The 17916-nt window shown below is 50.1% G+C and overlaps 2 protein-coding genes across 2 annotated transcripts in view; one reads left to right on the forward strand and one right to left on the reverse strand.

The window, feature by feature from the left end:
* GRIP2 (glutamate receptor interacting protein 2) overlaps positions 1–6391 on the forward strand; it is a 54415-nt gene extending 48024 nt beyond the window's left edge. Inside the window, exons 21-24 of the mRNA XM_011357492.1 lie at positions 862–986; positions 4098–4241; positions 5068–5214; positions 6233–6391. Of these exons, the coding sequence (XP_011355794.1) occupies positions 862–986; positions 4098–4241; positions 5068–5214; positions 6233–6391 (575 nt within the window). The remainder of the gene's footprint in view (positions 1–861; positions 987–4097; positions 4242–5067; positions 5215–6232) is intronic.
* A 1051-nt stretch (positions 6392–7442) lies between these two features.
* Positions 7443–17916, reverse strand: part of SLC6A6 (solute carrier family 6 member 6) — a 93774-nt gene continuing 83300 nt past the window's right edge. The window contains exons 15-16 of the mRNA XM_023529031.1: positions 13764–13770; positions 7443–7507 (exon numbers count right to left, since the gene is read on the reverse strand). Coding sequence (XP_023384799.1) covers positions 7443–7507; positions 13764–13770 — 72 coding nt within the window. The remainder of the gene's footprint in view (positions 7508–13763; positions 13771–17916) is intronic.

Below are 17916 nucleotides of genomic sequence, written 5' to 3' on the forward strand. Positions count from 1 at the left end.
TGGAGAAGAGAGGCCATGCCTTATTCACCTGCATAACCCTGTGCCCAGACAAGACTCTTCTGGTTCATGATGTTTGTAGAATTGGTTTGAATGGAGGGAATGTCCTTCAGCCTCAGTCTTCTCATCTTTAAAATGAATCCTCAGCTCAGTGATTCTATCACACTATTTGAAAGGCAGATTCCGGCCCCACACTCATACAGAGGGTCCCTAATAGAGGAAAGGCTGCATACCTTTGTAAGAGAGAAAGTACTTTGCAAACCATAGCGTACTTTATAAATGGCCAGGACTTTGAAGCTGGCAGATGAGTTTGTGAACTCCGGAGCATTAAAATGTGACTTGTTACCTTTCTAATGAGACTCTGTTTTAGAGCTGATAAGGGGCTCACACAACCCATGTGGAAGCCATGGAGTGGTCTCAACACCTCCCCCAGCGCAAACACTTATCTTCTCCATCCATCTGTGTCGTGGCTGACTCTAGCTCTGTCCCTGTCACTGTCTTACAAGGCCATGTGTCTGGGTAGGGCCAGGGGGCCTCCTCTTGGGCTACACCATGGATCTCCTCTCTGTCTGTCTGTCTGTCCGTCTGTCTCTCTTCCCAGGCGTCCTGTGTCACCGCTCTCCACCCCGTCTCATCTGCCCCTGTTCTAACTGGCCACCGGCAGTCTCGGTCGCCCCTAGCTGCGTCTTTCCCCATTCTGTGTCACCTACCACTGCCCCGGGGCCCCAGCACTGCCACCGAGGATGCCCGCCTGCCCGCCTGCCCACCCTCTGGCCCCTCAAGTCCAACGCCGATGGCCATTTAGAAGACTCCTCAGGTCCCAGCCTGCCTGCCTGCCCACCCACCTGCCAGGAGTTGACGCTCTGTGGTTCCTACGTTACAGCCTGGCCCCCGGCCCTACCCGAGAGGAGGGCTTCTGGAGTGTGTTCGGGGAAGCCCTCGAAGACCTGGAGTCATGTGGTCAGTCAGAGCTGCTGAGGGAACTGGAGGTACGGCCGCCTGCCCTGAGGGCCTGCATGAGGGTACCCACATCAGGCCACACTGATTTGTGTGCCCTTAGGAGGCAAGCATGTCGATGGGATTGTGCTCCCGTGTAACGTGTGTATATGCAATCACCTAGCATCCTATGTGTAAAGGTGTCTTCACATATGTGCAAACTGTGCATGGACACGTATGCAGGTGTGACTAAGAGCACCATGGCCAGCACATCGAAGTGTGTGCACATGTAAACATGGCTGGCATCATTGTGTGCGCATGGGAACATGAATGTATGTATGCATGTAAGCACGCTCATGCATGTGCAAATGCTGAACGTCTTTTCAGAACATGTGTGTCCGATGTGCACATTCGAATGCCTAGGGGCAGTTTTCGTGTCCGTGTGTGTATGTGCCATGTGTGGATACGGTTGTGGGCATGCCCTGTGGAGCCGCGTGGATGTCGACATCAGTTACAACACAGGAGATGAGGAGCCAGAGGAGCCCAGAGGTGACTGCAGCTTTGTGTGAGGTCAACATGGCCCACGATGCAAGAGGCCGCTGGGAAGCCCTAGGCAGGATGCAGCTGAGTCGTTTCTGCAGCTCCTGCACAGTCCGAGGGCAATCATCTAAATTTCTGCTTGTCTTTCACATTTTCTCTGCACCATGTTCTGGTTGCTTTCCTTAATCTGTCTTCCAAATCACTAGTTCTTTCCTTGGCTGACTTTAGTCTACCATTTAACCAATTTCCTAAAGAGTATATTTCAACTTCTACATCTTTTATTTCTATAATTTCTCATCATTTTTCAACTCTTCACAGTCTGCTTTTCGTTTTCTTATTTTTCTGCACATTTTAAGCAGATTTATTTGAAAGTTTCTTTGGATGTCTTTTTTTTCTAGTCCCTTGGGTGCAAATTCGTATGTCTGTTGCGTCTGTGGCCGGGGGACTTTGTATTTCATCGTCGTGCTTCCTTTCAGCAGCGGTTGCTCCTGGAGGCATCCCACACGTGCTTTGTGTTGTTGAAGCATCTCGGAGGTCATGCCTCACAGGTCTTTGTTGGGGCTTTTGAACTTCATCAGTTTCAGAGCAGGTTTGCACATGAATTCCTCAGCTTGGTGTTTCTATTACACTGTTTGGAAGACAGATTCTGGCCCACGTTCATACAAAGGTCATGCGAAGGTTTCCAGTTTGTCACAAATGGTTTCTCCAGCCCACTCCAGTCCTGGTGGCTCCCTTCTGAACCCCGGTGCGGGCAGGCAGATGTCTCTAGTCCTCACTCAGTAGCGGATGGCATCCCTCCAGCTCTCTGCTTTTTCTTGAACAGGTATCCCAGCTCCTAATGTGCGTATCTGGTTTCATAGGCCAAATGGTTCTATTCCTGCTCCTCCAAATTTTCCTTTCTTGCTTCGTGTTTATTTTTTAAAAAACTAATCTATCATCAAATTTGGAGAGAGATGAGAACTTTCTATATCAGCTCAGTCTGCATCTCAACAGGAAGTGCGAGAGTCCTACAATTCCCCTAGTTGAATTATTGTGTCTGGAGTGGTATAAAATACGAAAGCTTTTATATCTTATGTGCGTATGTATATGTGTGTGTGTGTGTGTGTGTGTGTGTACGTATGTACGTATGTAAATGTGAAAGACAAGCAGATTTCATTTTTTAGCAAATCTCTTATTCCAAGACTCTGAGCAGGCGTGACTAAGGACCCTGGCTCCCCAGGCAGGTGAGGACCAGTTGTGAGAGTTGAGAAAGGTGCCTCTTGCCTCCTCGTTCAATGTCCTCTCCTGTTTTTCTCTCCTTCTCTCCACCCCAACCCAACAGTTTGGCCCTAAAACAATTGTTATCATAATCTGCCTTCCCTTAGGAGATCTCGAAAAGACCAAAACACCCAGCCTCAACCTCAGGTAGAACCTTGCATTAGTAGTGGAAACTCAGATACTGTGATAGGCAGGAGGAGGGAAGTTACTAGGCTGAGGAGATAGCTCTGTGCCTAGGAAATTGTATAATGTCACATGTTAAGAGGTACATCCTTTCATCCTACCAACCCCAGCAGCCCCCTACCCTCATCTATGGATTTCCCAGTCTGAGCATGAATAAATTTTCCCTCAGGGCCACAAACTCGCTGCTGTCATCTTAGAGCACAGCCTTTATTATGACTCCGCCTGCCCTTTCCTTGGCACGCCCCCGGTTTACCTCTGACACACGTTCTGACTCTGCTCCTTCTGTTCTTCCCCACTGTCATCATCCCTGTCCAGACCATAGCAATCTTTTGCGTAGACAACTACACGGTCCCCGGCAGGTCTCCCTCCTAGCTTCCATGCCCACCTCTGTAGTCCAGTCTCCACCCAGCAGCTGTAAGATGCTTCTAAATCCACAAATCTGATCCTGTCCCCTATCCCTCCCAAAAATCGTTTGGAGTATCCCCATTGCTCTTGGGATAAAATTAACGTTTCTCACTGTAGTCCACGGTGTGCAGGATTGAGCCCTCACCTCCGAGCCTCATTCCATGCATCCCCTCCAGCCTTCTTCCACATTCCTCATCGCAGGGGCTTTGTGCACGCCATTCCCTCTGCCTGCCAGGGACTCTCTTCCTCCCCACCCTACTTCTTGCTCATCTTCGAGATCTCAGCTCAGGAATCTTCCCTGACCTCCCACACTGGACCAGATCTGTCCTAGCCCCTCACCTTCCCCGTACCTGGCCTCTGTGACGTTTACTGCCGTGTGTAATTTTATCCTGTTTTTGCGAGTAAGCACAGTGGTTAAGACCCTCGGCTTTGGAGCCAGACTCTGAGTTCGAATCTTAATCTCTTGAAGCCTAAGTTTCTGCATCTGTAAAATGGAAAAAAATAATGGTATTTGCCTGCCTCGTAATAGCGTAGAGAATAAAACATGTTCTATGTATGAAGTGGTTAGAACGAAGCCTAGCACAGAGTAGGTGCTAATTCAGTGCCACTGATGATTATTCTGATTGCTAGTGTGACTTGATCAATCCTGAGCATTCCAGGAGGGCAGCACTGCATCTGTTCTGCTCACCATTGTGACCTTGAAAGTGGGCACATAGTAGGTGTCCAAAGATGTTGACTACGCAGAGCAAGTGTCTGAGTGAAAGGCCGTGTCCCCGCAGGCATCCATCATGACGGGCACTGTGCAGAGTGTGGCCCTTGAGGGAAGGCCTGGCCCCCGGCCCTGGCGGAGGGGCCGGGAGGTACGAGCTTCCCCTGAAGAGATGCAGGAGCTGCTGCTACCAACACCCTTGGAGATGCACAAGGTGAGTGCTGGGGGTGGGCACAGAAGGCCTGGACATGTGTCCTGGTGCCAGTATCCCACTTGCCGTGGGCTCCAGATGAGCCAGCCCCACTGCGGGCTTCATTCTCCATCATGAAGCAGGGATTTTGGGCTGGTTCCCAAAACTTCCATCTCACACACACACACACACACACACACGCACCTGTGATACACAGAGCTATTATTAATTAATATTTTTATTTAAGTCGACTCACTTTTTCCCCTAGTTGAATTATTGTGTCTGGGGTGGTATAAAATACGAAAGCTTTTATATCTTATGTGCGTATGTGTGTGTGTGTGTGTGTGTGTGTGTGTGTGTGTGTGTGTGTGTGTGTGTGTGTGTGTGTGTATATCACTACCTCAAATAAGAAGCCAACATTTTTGCTATCTATAGATACTATATAGATAAAAAACACAAAGGAGAAAAAGAAACTCATTCAACAGTCCTCAGAAACCTCTGAGCCTGAAGCTAGCTCTTTGGTAAACTGGGAGATGAGCACGGGTTAGGGGGTGGTGAAAACATGTGGGTATCTCACTGAGACCTTCTCGTGATGGAGGCAAGAGGATTGAAAAGAATGTTTTTCCTAAGGGCCTCTGTTGTGTTCAATGCTATGAACTGGGGGATCTGCTGAGGTGCAAAAGAGGAAGGGGTGCTACATGGGCACAGGAATAAAGCACAGGGAGTACAACTGGGCAAAGGGGGCTGGGGCTGGGTCCCAGCGGCACTGAATGCCACACCAAGGGATTCTGGCTACTGTGGGAGGCTGAGGACAAAGCTCAGCATTCTAGGGACCTCCTTCTCTTCCCAGGTGACCCTGCACAAGGACCCCAAGAGGAATGACTTTGGTTTCAGTGTCTCAGACGGCCTTCTGGAGAAGGGTGTCTATGTCCACACCGTGCGCCCTGATGGGCCAGCCCAACGTGGTGGCCTCCAGCCCTTCGACAGGGTCCTTCAGGTAATGCTGCAGCAGGAGTGGCCTTTTCTAGCACTAGGGTAGGGAAAGAGCCCCCATTTCTACCCTGACTGAGTAGCCTTGAGCAGGTCCCCTCCCCTCTCTGAGCCCCAGCTTTTGCATCTATGAAAAGGTAATGACATCACTAGTTGTATTAGTTGGGTTAGGCTCGGTTATATTGCAGTAGCTAACAACTCCTGATTCTCAGTGGCTTAACACATGTGGATTATTATTTATAGCCTACACTATGTGTCCACTGTGGGCCAGTGTGAGCTTTGCTCTGCCTTTGCTGATGGAGGCTTCACCCTCTTGTCATTACCTCAGACTCCATGGCAGAGGAAACAAAACGAAAATCACACATGAGTTTTTTTCTGCCTTCACCAGCCACTCCCCTTCATGGCCTATTGGTCAGAACTAGTCATGTGACCTTATCAACTGCAAGGGAGGCTGGGAAATGTGGCTGAGAACATGAAAAGCTGTGGGCATCCTGACCCAGCCACCTCAGGCTGCCTTTCCCATGTTCCTTTAGTGTGATTTCTGCCATATTTGTGCTACATTTACTGAATATACATTTTTCTCTAAATTGATGAAGTTTTTTCAACTTAAATTTATTTTAAAAGGAAATTTTTCTAGCCCATTAGGAATGAAAACCCAGCACCCCTTGCTTGAACTAGAAGGCCAATGTAAAATACAAATAAAATAGAAACAAGGCAATGTCACAAAATTCTAGGCAGGAGCCTAAGTGTGTATCTGCTCCTTCATGTTAAAAAGGGAGAGAAGGAGGTATTAGAGGGGTGCAAAGGATGTACTGGCATCTCCCTAGGACTTTCTCTCTGACAAAACCCAACCAAAAGGATTGAAAGAGAGTTAAATGAAGAATGACTTCCTCTGTGTGAGTGTTCTAGATTTGCCCTGCGTCTGGGCTAGGGCGGGGCCCACATTTAAAAACTCCCACAATTCCCACCTCTTCAGCCCAGGCTGAGCTGATGCCAGTCTGTCCCCTTGGCTGTGCACTGTGCAGGTCAACCACGTTCGCACGCGGGACTTCGACTGCTGCCTGGCGGTGCCGCTCCTGGCAGAGGCGGGCAATGTCCTGGAGTTGGTCATCAGTCGCAACCCGCTGGCACAGAGTAGGAGGGCCCCACGAGTGCCCGGCCCCAGCAGCCCCCGGATGCTCTGAAGTCAGCGCGTGGTCCAGATACCCAAGGGGACACCCAAGCAGATCCTGGCTCGCAGACCTGTAGTGGGCTGGAGAATTGGCCACCCACTTGTCCACTTGTCCATCCGGAAGGCTCTGAGCTGTGGACAGGACTTTGTTTCTGTTCTCTGGTTCTGTGGTGACTGGGGTGCCAGGCAGTGAGGTCCCCAATTGGAGCGGCATCTAGGCCTTCCTTCACATTGGGTTTCCAAGATGCCCAGGGGTGCCCAGCCCAATAGAGAGGCTACTAAGCCAGAAGGAGATGGGTCTGGGGGTGGCCCCAGGTGCCAACGGGGCCTCCTCAGAAGAGTGTCTGGTGTGGGGAAAGCTCAGCTCAGTGTAGGGAACACTTTCTCCCAGCAGAGCTAGGGAGCTAGAATAAGCTGCCAGGGAGGAGTGAGCTCCCTGTCACAAGAGGTGAGCAAGCGGGAGCTGGTTACCCCAGTGTAGTTGTTGACTGAGGTGTGAGGCATCTGACTGATGCATCCACACGGACTCAGAGGGTTCATTTCCTGATGGGGAGCATTTAGGGTGAGGCTGGGGGGCCGCTTCAGCTAGAGAGCCAACTACCAAGAAGGATTCTGCCTGAGGTCGGAACCTACCTCCTTCCCTTCTCCAGAATTCTGGTATTTGGGGCTTGTTGGTTTTGAGAGTCTCTGATTTCCAGCATCCCTATTTAGGATATTTTGACCTGGGGCATCTGGAATCCAGGAAGCACCAGCCCTTTGATATGAAAGTCAGTGATTGTTTCATTGTGGAGTCTCTGGTCCATAGCAACTATGATTCAAAACTATGTTTCTGGAACCAATGGGCAGCTCAGTGTCAGGCTTTTGGCTGTCAGCCCCTCCTGCTCCTTTTGTAGAATGTGTGGCCGCTCACCATCTTCAATACACCCCTCTCAGCGCAGGCCCCTCCATAAGGAGGGAGTCATTTTGGGACAAAAGACCCAGGGGGCTCCATTCACCTGCCATTCAATGAAGAAGGGAAGCCATGGAAATATGATATTTAAAATGATGCAGCTCCTCCCCAGTGGCTAACTCAGTGGAGGAGAAAGAAGCAGCCCAGACGGAGAGAGAAGCAAACGAGAGAGAGAGATGAGCTGAAGAGAGGGGCCATTCTCTCTCATACCCAATGGTGACAGTATCCAGAGTGGTCATTCTACGAAGTTTCTTCCCACTTGAAATCTAGAAGCACTAGCATCTCTGAAAATCTTTCTCTCCATTTTCCATGTACCAGAGACCCTTTTGATTTTGAGACGGGCACAGAGTCTCCACCTGGTGATCTGGGGTGTGGACCCTGGGATAGAGGTGGGCAAGCAGGATGCAGCCAGGCCTGGGGGCTTTGCTTTGACCCTGCTCAGCTCTTAAGGGGGTTTCAGAAAAACAGGACCTGCATTCTCTTCAATCACTGCATTCCCTGGAGGCCCCCAAAACACCGCTTCTCCACTCAAGGGACAAGATGCGGAGTCAAGAGGCCTGTTCTTTCCCCACTGGGTCACTGCTCAGTTGATGTGTGACCCCCTCTGAGTCCAACACTCCCTCTGAACAATCAAGGGCGGATACTCTCTGAGTAGCTATGAGCCTCCTTGTCCATTGAGGCTCCCTGGGCACCCAACCCACACTCTCCCTGAGGGTCTGCTTCCCCTCCCCGCCCCACTTCCCTGCACCTTGCTCTTCCGCACCCTCCTTGGAGAGCCCTTCATGCCCTGGCTGGACTGCCTAGTGCCTCTGCTATCTTGGATTCCTGTTTAAACCTCTGACCCCAAGTGAAAGGGTACTGCCCACCCATCACAGGGGCACCAAACAAAAGCCAAGAACTCTCAACTTGGTGGTGGTGGGGCCACGGAAGAGACACAGCCTCAACTCTGTGACCTTAGGAAAGTGGCTCAGCTTCTCCGGCCTCTGTCACTTAACAGAGCTAGACAGAACATACTCCCAGGGCTTCTTGGCTTGGGAAAACTGTGTTGGACTACAGGAGAGGGAAGATGCATCCTCACCCTGACCAATGCTCCCTTCCCTCCTCGGGCTGAGGCCTCTGCCGTTCCCCCCAAAGTATGCAACCAGGCCCGGCAGGTGGACCTCCTCGCTGTGGCTGGCCTTCTCATATGCAATATTTCTTCTGGCTTCTCATGGGGATTTTTCTTCCCAGAATTGATGTTTCCTGACACCCGTCCTCAGTGAGCGTCCTGCCTGCCTATGCATTTTGGGTACAGCCCCTGTGACATGGCCCTTCCACCCCCTAAAAGCTGTATTTTTCTCTGGCTGAGATGAGAGCATATTCCTTGTAAAGTATTTTTCTACATGGGGTTTCTTAGGGCTCTCAGGAAGCACTACATGCCAAGGGGCTGCACTACAAAGGCCATTTGTTTGGGCCCTGTGTAAATATGTCTGTCCCACAAGGGGCTGCAATGACTTGGGAGTTGGGGGTGGGGTGCTGTTGGGATGATTTGTTGTTTTTTTTTTTTAATAAAATTATTTAAATGCACCTGGAGTAGGGTTTCTACTTTTTTTTTTTAATCACAGGCTGTCAAGAGTCAGCTTCTGTTTGATTCTGGTGACATCTTCCCTACTTGCGAATAATTCATTAATTCATCCATTCAAAAAGTCTGCTGTGTTCTATGCATCATTCTGGCCCCTGGGAAAACAACGGGAACAAAACAGATGGGGTCCTGTCTGCATAGAGCTTGTATTCTAGTGAAAGACAGTTAACAAGTAAGCGCATCGAAGAATTCTTCCAGGAGGAATAAAGGGCAATGAAGAAAATGAAACAAATGGGGATAGTGACAAGGGCAGGGGGATCTTTAGCTCAGAGAGTCAGTTGATGTGTGACCCTTCGGTGAAGAGGTGACTTTTGTGCCAAGACTTGAAGGACATGAGCCAGCCTGGGGAGACATGGAGAAGAATGTCCCAGGCAGAGGGCACAGCAAGTGCAAAGGCCCTGAGGTGGGAATGAGTTTGGTTCAATTAAGGAAGAGAAAGGCATGGAAAGGATTGGGGTTAAAGACCAGATTCAAGGTTGCAGAGCCCAATTGTGAAACCTTGGGTAGAGATTGTAGCTTTTATTATATGTGCAGGGGGAAGCCACTGAGGCAGGTGAGTGGCAGACCTGCTGCTTGGGTGGGGAAGGAAGGCAACCTGGGCAGTACCCTGAGTCTCTACAGGGTGTCCCAGGTATGAGTCCTGAGGGCAGGGCTGTGTCCAACTCAGAGAGTCACAGCTCTGTGTGGACAGAGGAAGAGCTTCCCATCAGCAATGCCAGATGGAGTGAGCTCCCCATCTCAGGAGGGATGTAAGTAGGGGCTGGACCACATCAGGTGAATTTATGTGGCTGGACTAGGAAAGTTGGGGGCTGTAGTGTTGCACAAGGCACTGCTAGTCTTTCTATAGAGGCAACAGTCCTTCAGCCTGGCTGGGCACCAAGCACTGTTCTGAGAGCTTTGCAAGAATTTTGTGGATCTTCCCAACAGCCTTCGGAGGTGGCTCTATTACCATTCCAACATTACAAATGAAGAAACGAGGCACAGAGAGGTTAAGTAACTTGCCCAAGGTCACATGGGTAATAAGGGATGGAACCAGGATTTGAACACAAGCCATATGGCCAAAACACTGAGAGAGAGAAGGAAGGTGGACAGGGCCATCAGAAAGGCAGGCAACCAGAAAAAGCAAGGGAGGGTGATTTTATTCTAACATTGTCTATAAATAATGAATTACGGAGAAAAAATCCTTTGGTCTGAGAAGTTGGGACCCAGTAAGTTCCCCTGACCTTGTCCACTCACAAAAGTGATTGGGCCAAGGGGCTGGAAGGTTTCCCAAAATATCGACCCTCTTCTGGCCTCAGTTTCCTCATCTAACATGGGCTCATGATCCCCAAAGGGGCTGAGGATATTTGTGCCAACCGCTGACCTTTTGGGGTTGGATGTCCTCCCCTCTGAGCTTCCAGTGTGAGGTCCCTATTTGTAACCCTCCAGGACGCGCCACTTACTCCTCTCCCCGCAGCCTCCCAGCCCCTCTCTTGGGCTTTGCAATGAGAAGATCCCAAAGGATGGGATCAGGCATTAGTGACTGCCCTTGGTAGGGGCGCTGAGGGGGCGAGGAAGCACCAACCTCAGGTTAATGCCCCTCTCTTCACACCCCCCATCCTGGGCTTACAGCAGGATAACCTCGGACTGGGAAAGAAGGAAAGGAAGCCAGAGCAGATGAGGACCTGATGCATTATATGCATCACCTCACATCATCCCTGTGCCTTTGAAGGGGGCGGTGGTTTATTCCAGGTGGGGAAACTGAGGCTTGGGTGACTGTGTGAGATCGCACAGCTGCATGGGGTTGGTTGTGTAGTAGGTGGGGTTCACTCAGTAGAACAGGTAGAATCAGCCAGAGAGACCCAGGAGTCTGTGGACCTGGGTGCGAATCAAGTCTTTCATGGACTTGCTGTGTGCCCTTGAGCAAACCACATCCCAAGTGGAAACCTCTGCCTCAGCATCTCCAGCCTTGGATAATAATACCCACCTTGGAGGAGCATCCTGGGGTGGGTCTGAAAGCCCTTTATAAACTATAAAGCATTCGACAAATATAAGGAAAAACGGCCTCATCAAAACCGAACTCACACATGTTGGATTTAAAAAGGAAATGTTTATTTTCATGTTATAAGGTGATTACAAACTCCTCTAAAAAAAAGCAAAGATGAATTTAAAATATTGATATACATATTTATCTAAAAAGCAAAAGAGGATAGTGAAATCCCTGCAAAATACAGGGATTCATATCATAAAACATTTATACACAAAAGCTTGTATATTGCAAGAATGAATTACACACCAAGGATCTTATTCAAATACAAATGTTCCTCCTCAGAAGAATCTCTTGTTGGTTGATTTTTTTTTTTTTTACAAAAGTTTAAAATATCTTAAAAATATTTTGAAGTTTAAAAAAAAAGTCCTGATGAGCCAGACGTATTTCTGAAAGGAGGCGAGACCCACGTTCTCAGCTTTCTCTTGTGCTAAATACAGAGTCACAGTTGCTAGAGATTTAAAAATTAATTGGGAAAAAAACCGGAGCCAATATCTCAGTTTGAAGCCAAATATATCACAAGATGCCCCATTCCTCAGGGACCTGACTTATCAGAACATGTCTGTAGTGACACCCACAAAAGAACAATGAAACAGCTTCCTATTAAAACCAGATGTATTCTGAGGGCCGGGCATTGAGAGAGGGAGGGACTCGTATTCCTCTCCAATTTTGATATCTGGGTTTTTGTTTGCTTTGTGGCTTTGTGCTTGTTGCATTTTTGCAGTGGTATTTACAGCATCACATAGATAGCTGGGCCTAGAGTCGCCTGACCTTGGGTCTGAGGGTTACATGGGCCTGCTAAGCCATCTTGAGGGACTTCTCTTGGGTCCTTTCCTGGCCTGTGTCTGAGGTTTGGAGGGAAGGGAGGTGCTTTGCCTTAAGCACTGGCTGGGCCACTAGCCGCCTGTGCTAGGGTGAGGAGGGCTAGCTCTCCCTTTGTGCTTCACCACTTTCTCTGGGGATGTGCTGGGGATCTGGGGTGAGAACAAGGGACCAGAAGGACCAGAGGTTCAGAGAGGGAGCTGCTACTGCCTGGAAATCAGAATGCAAAGCCACTTCCTGTTGCCTGGGAATGTCCCACGTGGCCTCAGGCTGAATCCTGCCCTAAGGGGTTCTGAAGATTCTTGTTTACCAACACGTTTCTTTGGGCCTCAGTTTCCTCCTGTGTAATAGGGATCTCAATGCCTAGCTCATGGAGGGCTGCCAGGTGCAGAGCCGAACAGAATAAACAGGTGCTGCCTCTCCTACCAGAGGCCTGAGCTACAGCTTGGGATCCAGTTGGCCCCTGAGGATGGCCAGGGGGTGGCGGGTGCTGTGCACCTCATCCATGAATGCTGGGACGGAGCATTTTCTTTTTCCTAAAGGCTCGTCTTTGGTCTTCAGGGAGAACACTGGGGAGTTGCACTTGCCACTCACTGCACATACCTTGGAAGACCTGCAGCAGGAACTGACTGCACACAGTCTGGTTCCATTCCCAGGTCTCTGTGCCTAAGTCCCTCCCATGCTTCAGGGCTGTTTCCCCATTTTACGAGGGCCACCGACAGTGCAGGTCTACTGCAGGGACGAACGTGGCCCAGCCCAGCTCAGTGCAGTGTTTCCCTGGGTGGATATATCCCTGGGGCCTTCGCCCATTTCTACGTCCTAAAAAAGTTCTTTGAACAGCTCCGTTGCATCCCTTCTAGGTCTGGCTGACTGAACGATGTGAGGGCATCAGAATTTCTGACCTATCCCAGGCAGAGAGACAGGTGGACCAGAGTCATGAGCTCCAATGACAAGTTTCCTTTATGTGAAGACATATAAAAGTCACGCACCATACACATTGTACTCATAGAGCCAAGTTCTGCGGATACACGAGAGCTAGGGCCAAAACTGGAGACAGGTGGCTGGGGAGACTGTTGAGGAATGGGCTTGGGGAAAGTGGCTGACCTTCCAGGCAGGACCTGGGGACTTGGTCTGCATGTGTCTTTGGTCTAGAATTTGGTCTGGGAATCTTATAACAGGCCTTCCTCGGGCCACTTCCAGAATATTGCCATTTCTTTGCCACCCTGTGGCCTTTCGCTTGGGGTCCAAGCCCCGGAGGGAAGAGGCAGCCTGAAATGGCCACAGATGCCCAGATAGCCACAGCTTACCAAGCCACCCTCACTCCCACACGTCACCTGTCCGCAGTCACTGACAGTGGTTAGTTTACTAAAGTTCCATAAGACAGAGGAAAACAGGTCACATTGCTACTTAGTAAAATTACAGGGAAAAAAACATAATAAAATCAATTCAGACACAGCGGCAACCATAAATACATAGAAAAACAGGAACACATTAGAACTGTGAACAGTTTGGAATAGGTATTGTTTGGCAGAGTATATGCTTTGGAAACAGTGAAATGTGACTGCTTGCCAAAGACAAAGGGTTCAGAACTGCCTCTGCCCCTTGGGAGGGGGACACCAAAGGCTTCTCCCCCTCCCAAATTTGGGGAGGGGGCGGTTTCCAGGTTTCAGAGAGCTCCTGCTCTGAAAACCGGAGCTGGACTTCACTCTCCACATCACCCGAGGAAGTCACTGCTGTTTGTGACAAAATGTTTAAGTTTAGTTTAGACTCTTTACTTGGAAGTGACTGTTTCAATGGCACAGTTTAGGTCCAAATGGCGGCTGGGGTGGAGGTGTGTCCATACTTGGGATTTTAAAGGTGGAGTACCTTCTCTCCTGGTTCAGAGAGAATGCAGCTGCTCTACAGAAGGCTCTTGATTGAGCCAATTCTGGGGTTCCAGCCCCCTGAACAACCCCAACTTTCTAGAAAACATCCCTTCACTGCCTCTCCTCAGTCCCCACACAGTGCATATCTATCTGGCACCAGCTATTGAAATGAAGAGTTTTATTATCTCCCAGGGACTACCAAGGGTTGCACCTTGTGACTGAACTGGGAGGAGAGTTTGGGGAGCACTTCGCCCGATTCGAAGATGCTCTTGGCACTCCCTGCGAGAAGCCAGGGTGGCCCTGGGCTGGGATCTTCAATAAGAGCTTGTCAGGAGTTTCCCAGCCTCTGGGAGATGAGGGTGGAGAGATGAGTACAAAGAAAAAAAAAAAAAAAAAGCACCCCTCCCTGACACCGGGCCCCTTGAACCTTGGGGCCCACATCCTTTGGTCCACTCGCTCACCCCTCGTCCCTCACCAAATACATGACACTTCCCTCCTATAGGCAGCTTCAAGACGTGTCAGCTGGAGAATGACCAAAACCTTATAGGACCCCACTGAAATGCAACAAACCCATCTGTGTGAGGTTCAGAGCCCCTGAGACCACCAGCTCCTGCTGGGCCAGCCTCAGGTCTCTACCTGGGACATCCCAGTCAGTCTCATGAGGGCTCCTGAACATCCAAACTCCATCCTCACCAGCCCTCTTGGATAAATGGTTCTGACAGTCCATCTGACTATCTGCCCTCGATCTCAAAATAAAAAGTGGGATTTTGTTCCTGGTGTAATGGTTTCTATTGCTCTTAGAAATCAGACTTTTGCTGGAGGGATCTCACCTGTCAGCTTTTAGTCAGTGCCTTTATTTGAAGGGTTGGTTCATTATTTTGGCATCTCTCTTCTTGGCTACAAGTATAATGAGGCATCTCCTCACAGCCCTCCTTTCTCCAGCCCCCTTGAGTCTGGTCAGCGGGTAGGGCCCTCTCCCTGCAGTTTGCTTCTACTTGAACCAGGTGGGAAGTACTACACCTGTAAAATGGGTCTGCTGTCCCAGGAAAATTCCACCCTGTGTTTTTTGGGGCAGAACTTTCTGCCAGCTACACAAGCACCGAAGAATTGCTTTTGAAAATGAGATCTATTGCTGGCAAGAAGATCAATTCAAGTGGTAAAAGTGTATGACAATCTCTAAATGTAAATATAGTTATATGTAAAAAAAAATACAAAGAAAAATTTACCAAGTTCCCATAAAATACATCTAATTCAGTATGAAAGCTCTGCCTCAACCCGGACTTCTGCCCATGGGTTTTCTTTTTGTATAAAATATCCCCAAATCAAAACAAAATACACATACGCACAACACCACACACACATGCACACCCACACACACACGCACACACAGTAATATTTTCTGTGACAATTAAAAAAAAAAAATCCTAGTGCAAATATAAAGCTCTGTAAACCTGGTCCTATGAGAATCTAACGTTAGTAAACAGCAGGAAAGCAGCCCCGTCGAGCCGAGAGAGCTCACATCATGGTCTCCACGATGATGTGGGTCGGTTTCGTGAGAGTGCCATTCATGGCCAGGTGGGCGGCGTAGGGTGTGGCCCCCTCTCGCTCCACAGCCCAGCGGTTGGGTTCCCTCGGAGTCAGCAGGTACTTGAGTCTCTAGAGGAGGAAGGGGACAGGAGTGGGCGAAAAGTCAGGCAGCCTGGTTCCCTTTTCGCCAAAGCACCTACCCCTCTGAGTCCTGCCAGTGTGCTGTTTGGCCCTGGGCAAACTACGCCCCCTCTCTGGACCTCCCATTTCATCCCCTGGCCAATAAAGTGAGTTGAATAAACTAAGGTGCTCCTATGGTCTCTTCAGGACCCAACTCAGGGCAGAGTCCCTGTCAGTAGCTTTCTTGCCAACCCTGCTGACACACCTTAGGGATAGGACTCGAATTTCCAAGCTCTGTCTCTTTCTCCCACGCAGCTGACATATGCCTCCTTATGATTCCCGTACCTGATTTCTCTGACTTGCAAAGCAACTGAGTTTCTGCAATCTGTATGCCCAAAGTCAGATAGCTGTCTTGAGCCTCCCATGGCTCCCACCTCCTTTGAAGAGAAACTCCAAACTCCTCAGCCTCCCATAAGCTGCATTCCCTGCCTTCCCACTTCTGCAAGGCATCATCTAGTTCTCCCCAGAGGGTTCGCCTGGAGGCCTTGGAGACACTGCTGTGTCTGAGCTGCACCTTCCAACAGAGGGGCAAGAGGCCAGATTGCACGAGAATTCTCACATCACTTCTGGGGAGGGTGAGTTCTGTCCTCTCATACCTGCCCCTTCAAGGACTCAGTGAGGGAAAGAGCCCTCCCCACTCAGAAACTTAAATAGAAAGTAGTTGTGAATAAGAAGTTCTCTATCCGGGCATTTACATTCAGTCTAGGCATATTTAGGTAAACAATTCTTTTAAGCTGCTTATTAAAAGCTACAATATTTATTTGAAAATCTAGATTTCCATCTCCTCTTTAAAAATTTCAAGATCTGGCAACTCCAGGCCTATGTTCCCTCTGGGTAACAGCTGGCCAGAGCTGAGTGCATTGCTGCCTGCTGGAGACTGCCTTCGCCTTCTCCAGCTCACTCCTGGCCCTGCCCAAGTGGCTTCTCTCCTCTGCCTGGTCACCGGAAGAACAGACTGGAGGCCCCAAGGTAAAAGGTGAGGGGTGGGATGCCATCAGGAAAGTGGCCCCTCTGTACATCTATAAAATGGGGTCTGCACACGGAAGGTGGGACAAGAGGCAAATGCCACGGGGGCAGCCATCCGGGCTCCGTTTCTGTGGGAGACGAGATGCAACTGGACTCTTCCCAGGACAGAGACCTGGTTTGCAAAACCTGGCTGGGAGAGATGTTCATGGCTGGGAGGACACTGTGGCAACCTGTGCAGGTGGGAGCCCCAGGGAGCACGCAGCACAGATAGATGGCTGGTGGCTCAACTGTCTTCGGGGCGGGAGCGGGAGGGGGGAAGGGTTTTTGGTGAAGAAGGGGTGAAAGTTCGAGGTGGAGCAGATTCCTCACCCAGCCCCCTCCTTCTTCCTCCACACCAACTCCACTCTGACTAAAACTCTAAACTGGGACTAGAACTATATTTAAAAATTAGTCTTTAAAGGGACACAAGTTAGTGACCTGTTGGGTGTCCTCTGGTCATCCCTCCCCCACGGTTGAATTGTGTTTCCCCCCAAACCCCATCCCACCATGGGTGAACTATGTAATTGTCGTAGGCACTGACCAGTCAGAACAGACATCCAAGCCCCTCTGCTATGCCTCTAACTAACCCTTCAGTTTCTGGATGGTAGGGACATTCTAGAAGTTCCCAGGGAGGGGCTGAGTTGGCATGGGGTACATAAGCGGGTGCCTGGAGGGCTCAGGGTAGTAGCTCTTGCACATCTGTACCCAGGCCCAGTATTTCACTATTTTAACAAGTGACAGGGCCATTCGGTGTTCTGGCTGAGCACGGGGATCCTTCCCTCTGTGTCCTCTGAGAAAAGATGATGGGCCCCATGCTTCAGGAACACTCCAAGGCCACGCTGGCTCAGGCACGCTCTGCTTCATGTTTTCTTCCCTGGCACACCCCTGCCTCCTTCCTCTGTTGAGGGAAGGCTGGTCCCTTCTTTCCCGGCCTTTCCACTCCCCCCACCAGCAATACCTCCAGGCCATTCTCCACAAGGAAACCGGCCCAGCCCAAGGGGGAGCCAGAGCCCCAGGACATCCTGGCTCCAGATTTTTAAGAGAATAACAATAAAAACAGCCCAGAACAAAACAGTGCAGTCTTGGAGTGGGCCCAAGCCCAAAGGTTAAAGGGAGATTCTAAGAAAAGGATTTCTTGGAAAGAGCTCCGGCTTTTGCCAGGCCTGGAATCTACAGTATTGTCAGGAATTTCTGAGAGGAGGTGGGCAGCGGGGAGGGGAGCTCAGGGGAAGAGATTGGCCGGCACAAAGGCCTGAAAGCTGGAGGTTCTACCTTGGGCAGAGGTGGCTTCTGAGGGCTGGGCAGCCGATGGGGCCACATCTGGAACCGGGGACAAAAGCGTGGGCACTGGGCTTATCTGCAGCTTGGCTGCAGGATAAGGGAAGGCCCCTGGGTGGAGCCGAGGCTTCCTCCCTGGCTCCTCGCCTCCTGTCTCACGACTTCAGAAACGCGGCCCCTTGTGCTCCCAAGATAAAGCTCTAGCTCTTAGCTTGGCATCCAAAGCTGCTGTCACCTCTCCGGCCTCATCTCCCAACCCCTAGAA

The sequence above is a fragment of the Pteropus vampyrus genome, unplaced genomic scaffold (assembly GCF_000151845.1).
Source record: "Pteropus vampyrus isolate Shadow unplaced genomic scaffold, Pvam_2.0 Scaffold35, whole genome shotgun sequence".
Classification (NCBI taxonomy): domain Eukaryota; kingdom Metazoa; phylum Chordata; class Mammalia; order Chiroptera; family Pteropodidae; genus Pteropus; species Pteropus vampyrus.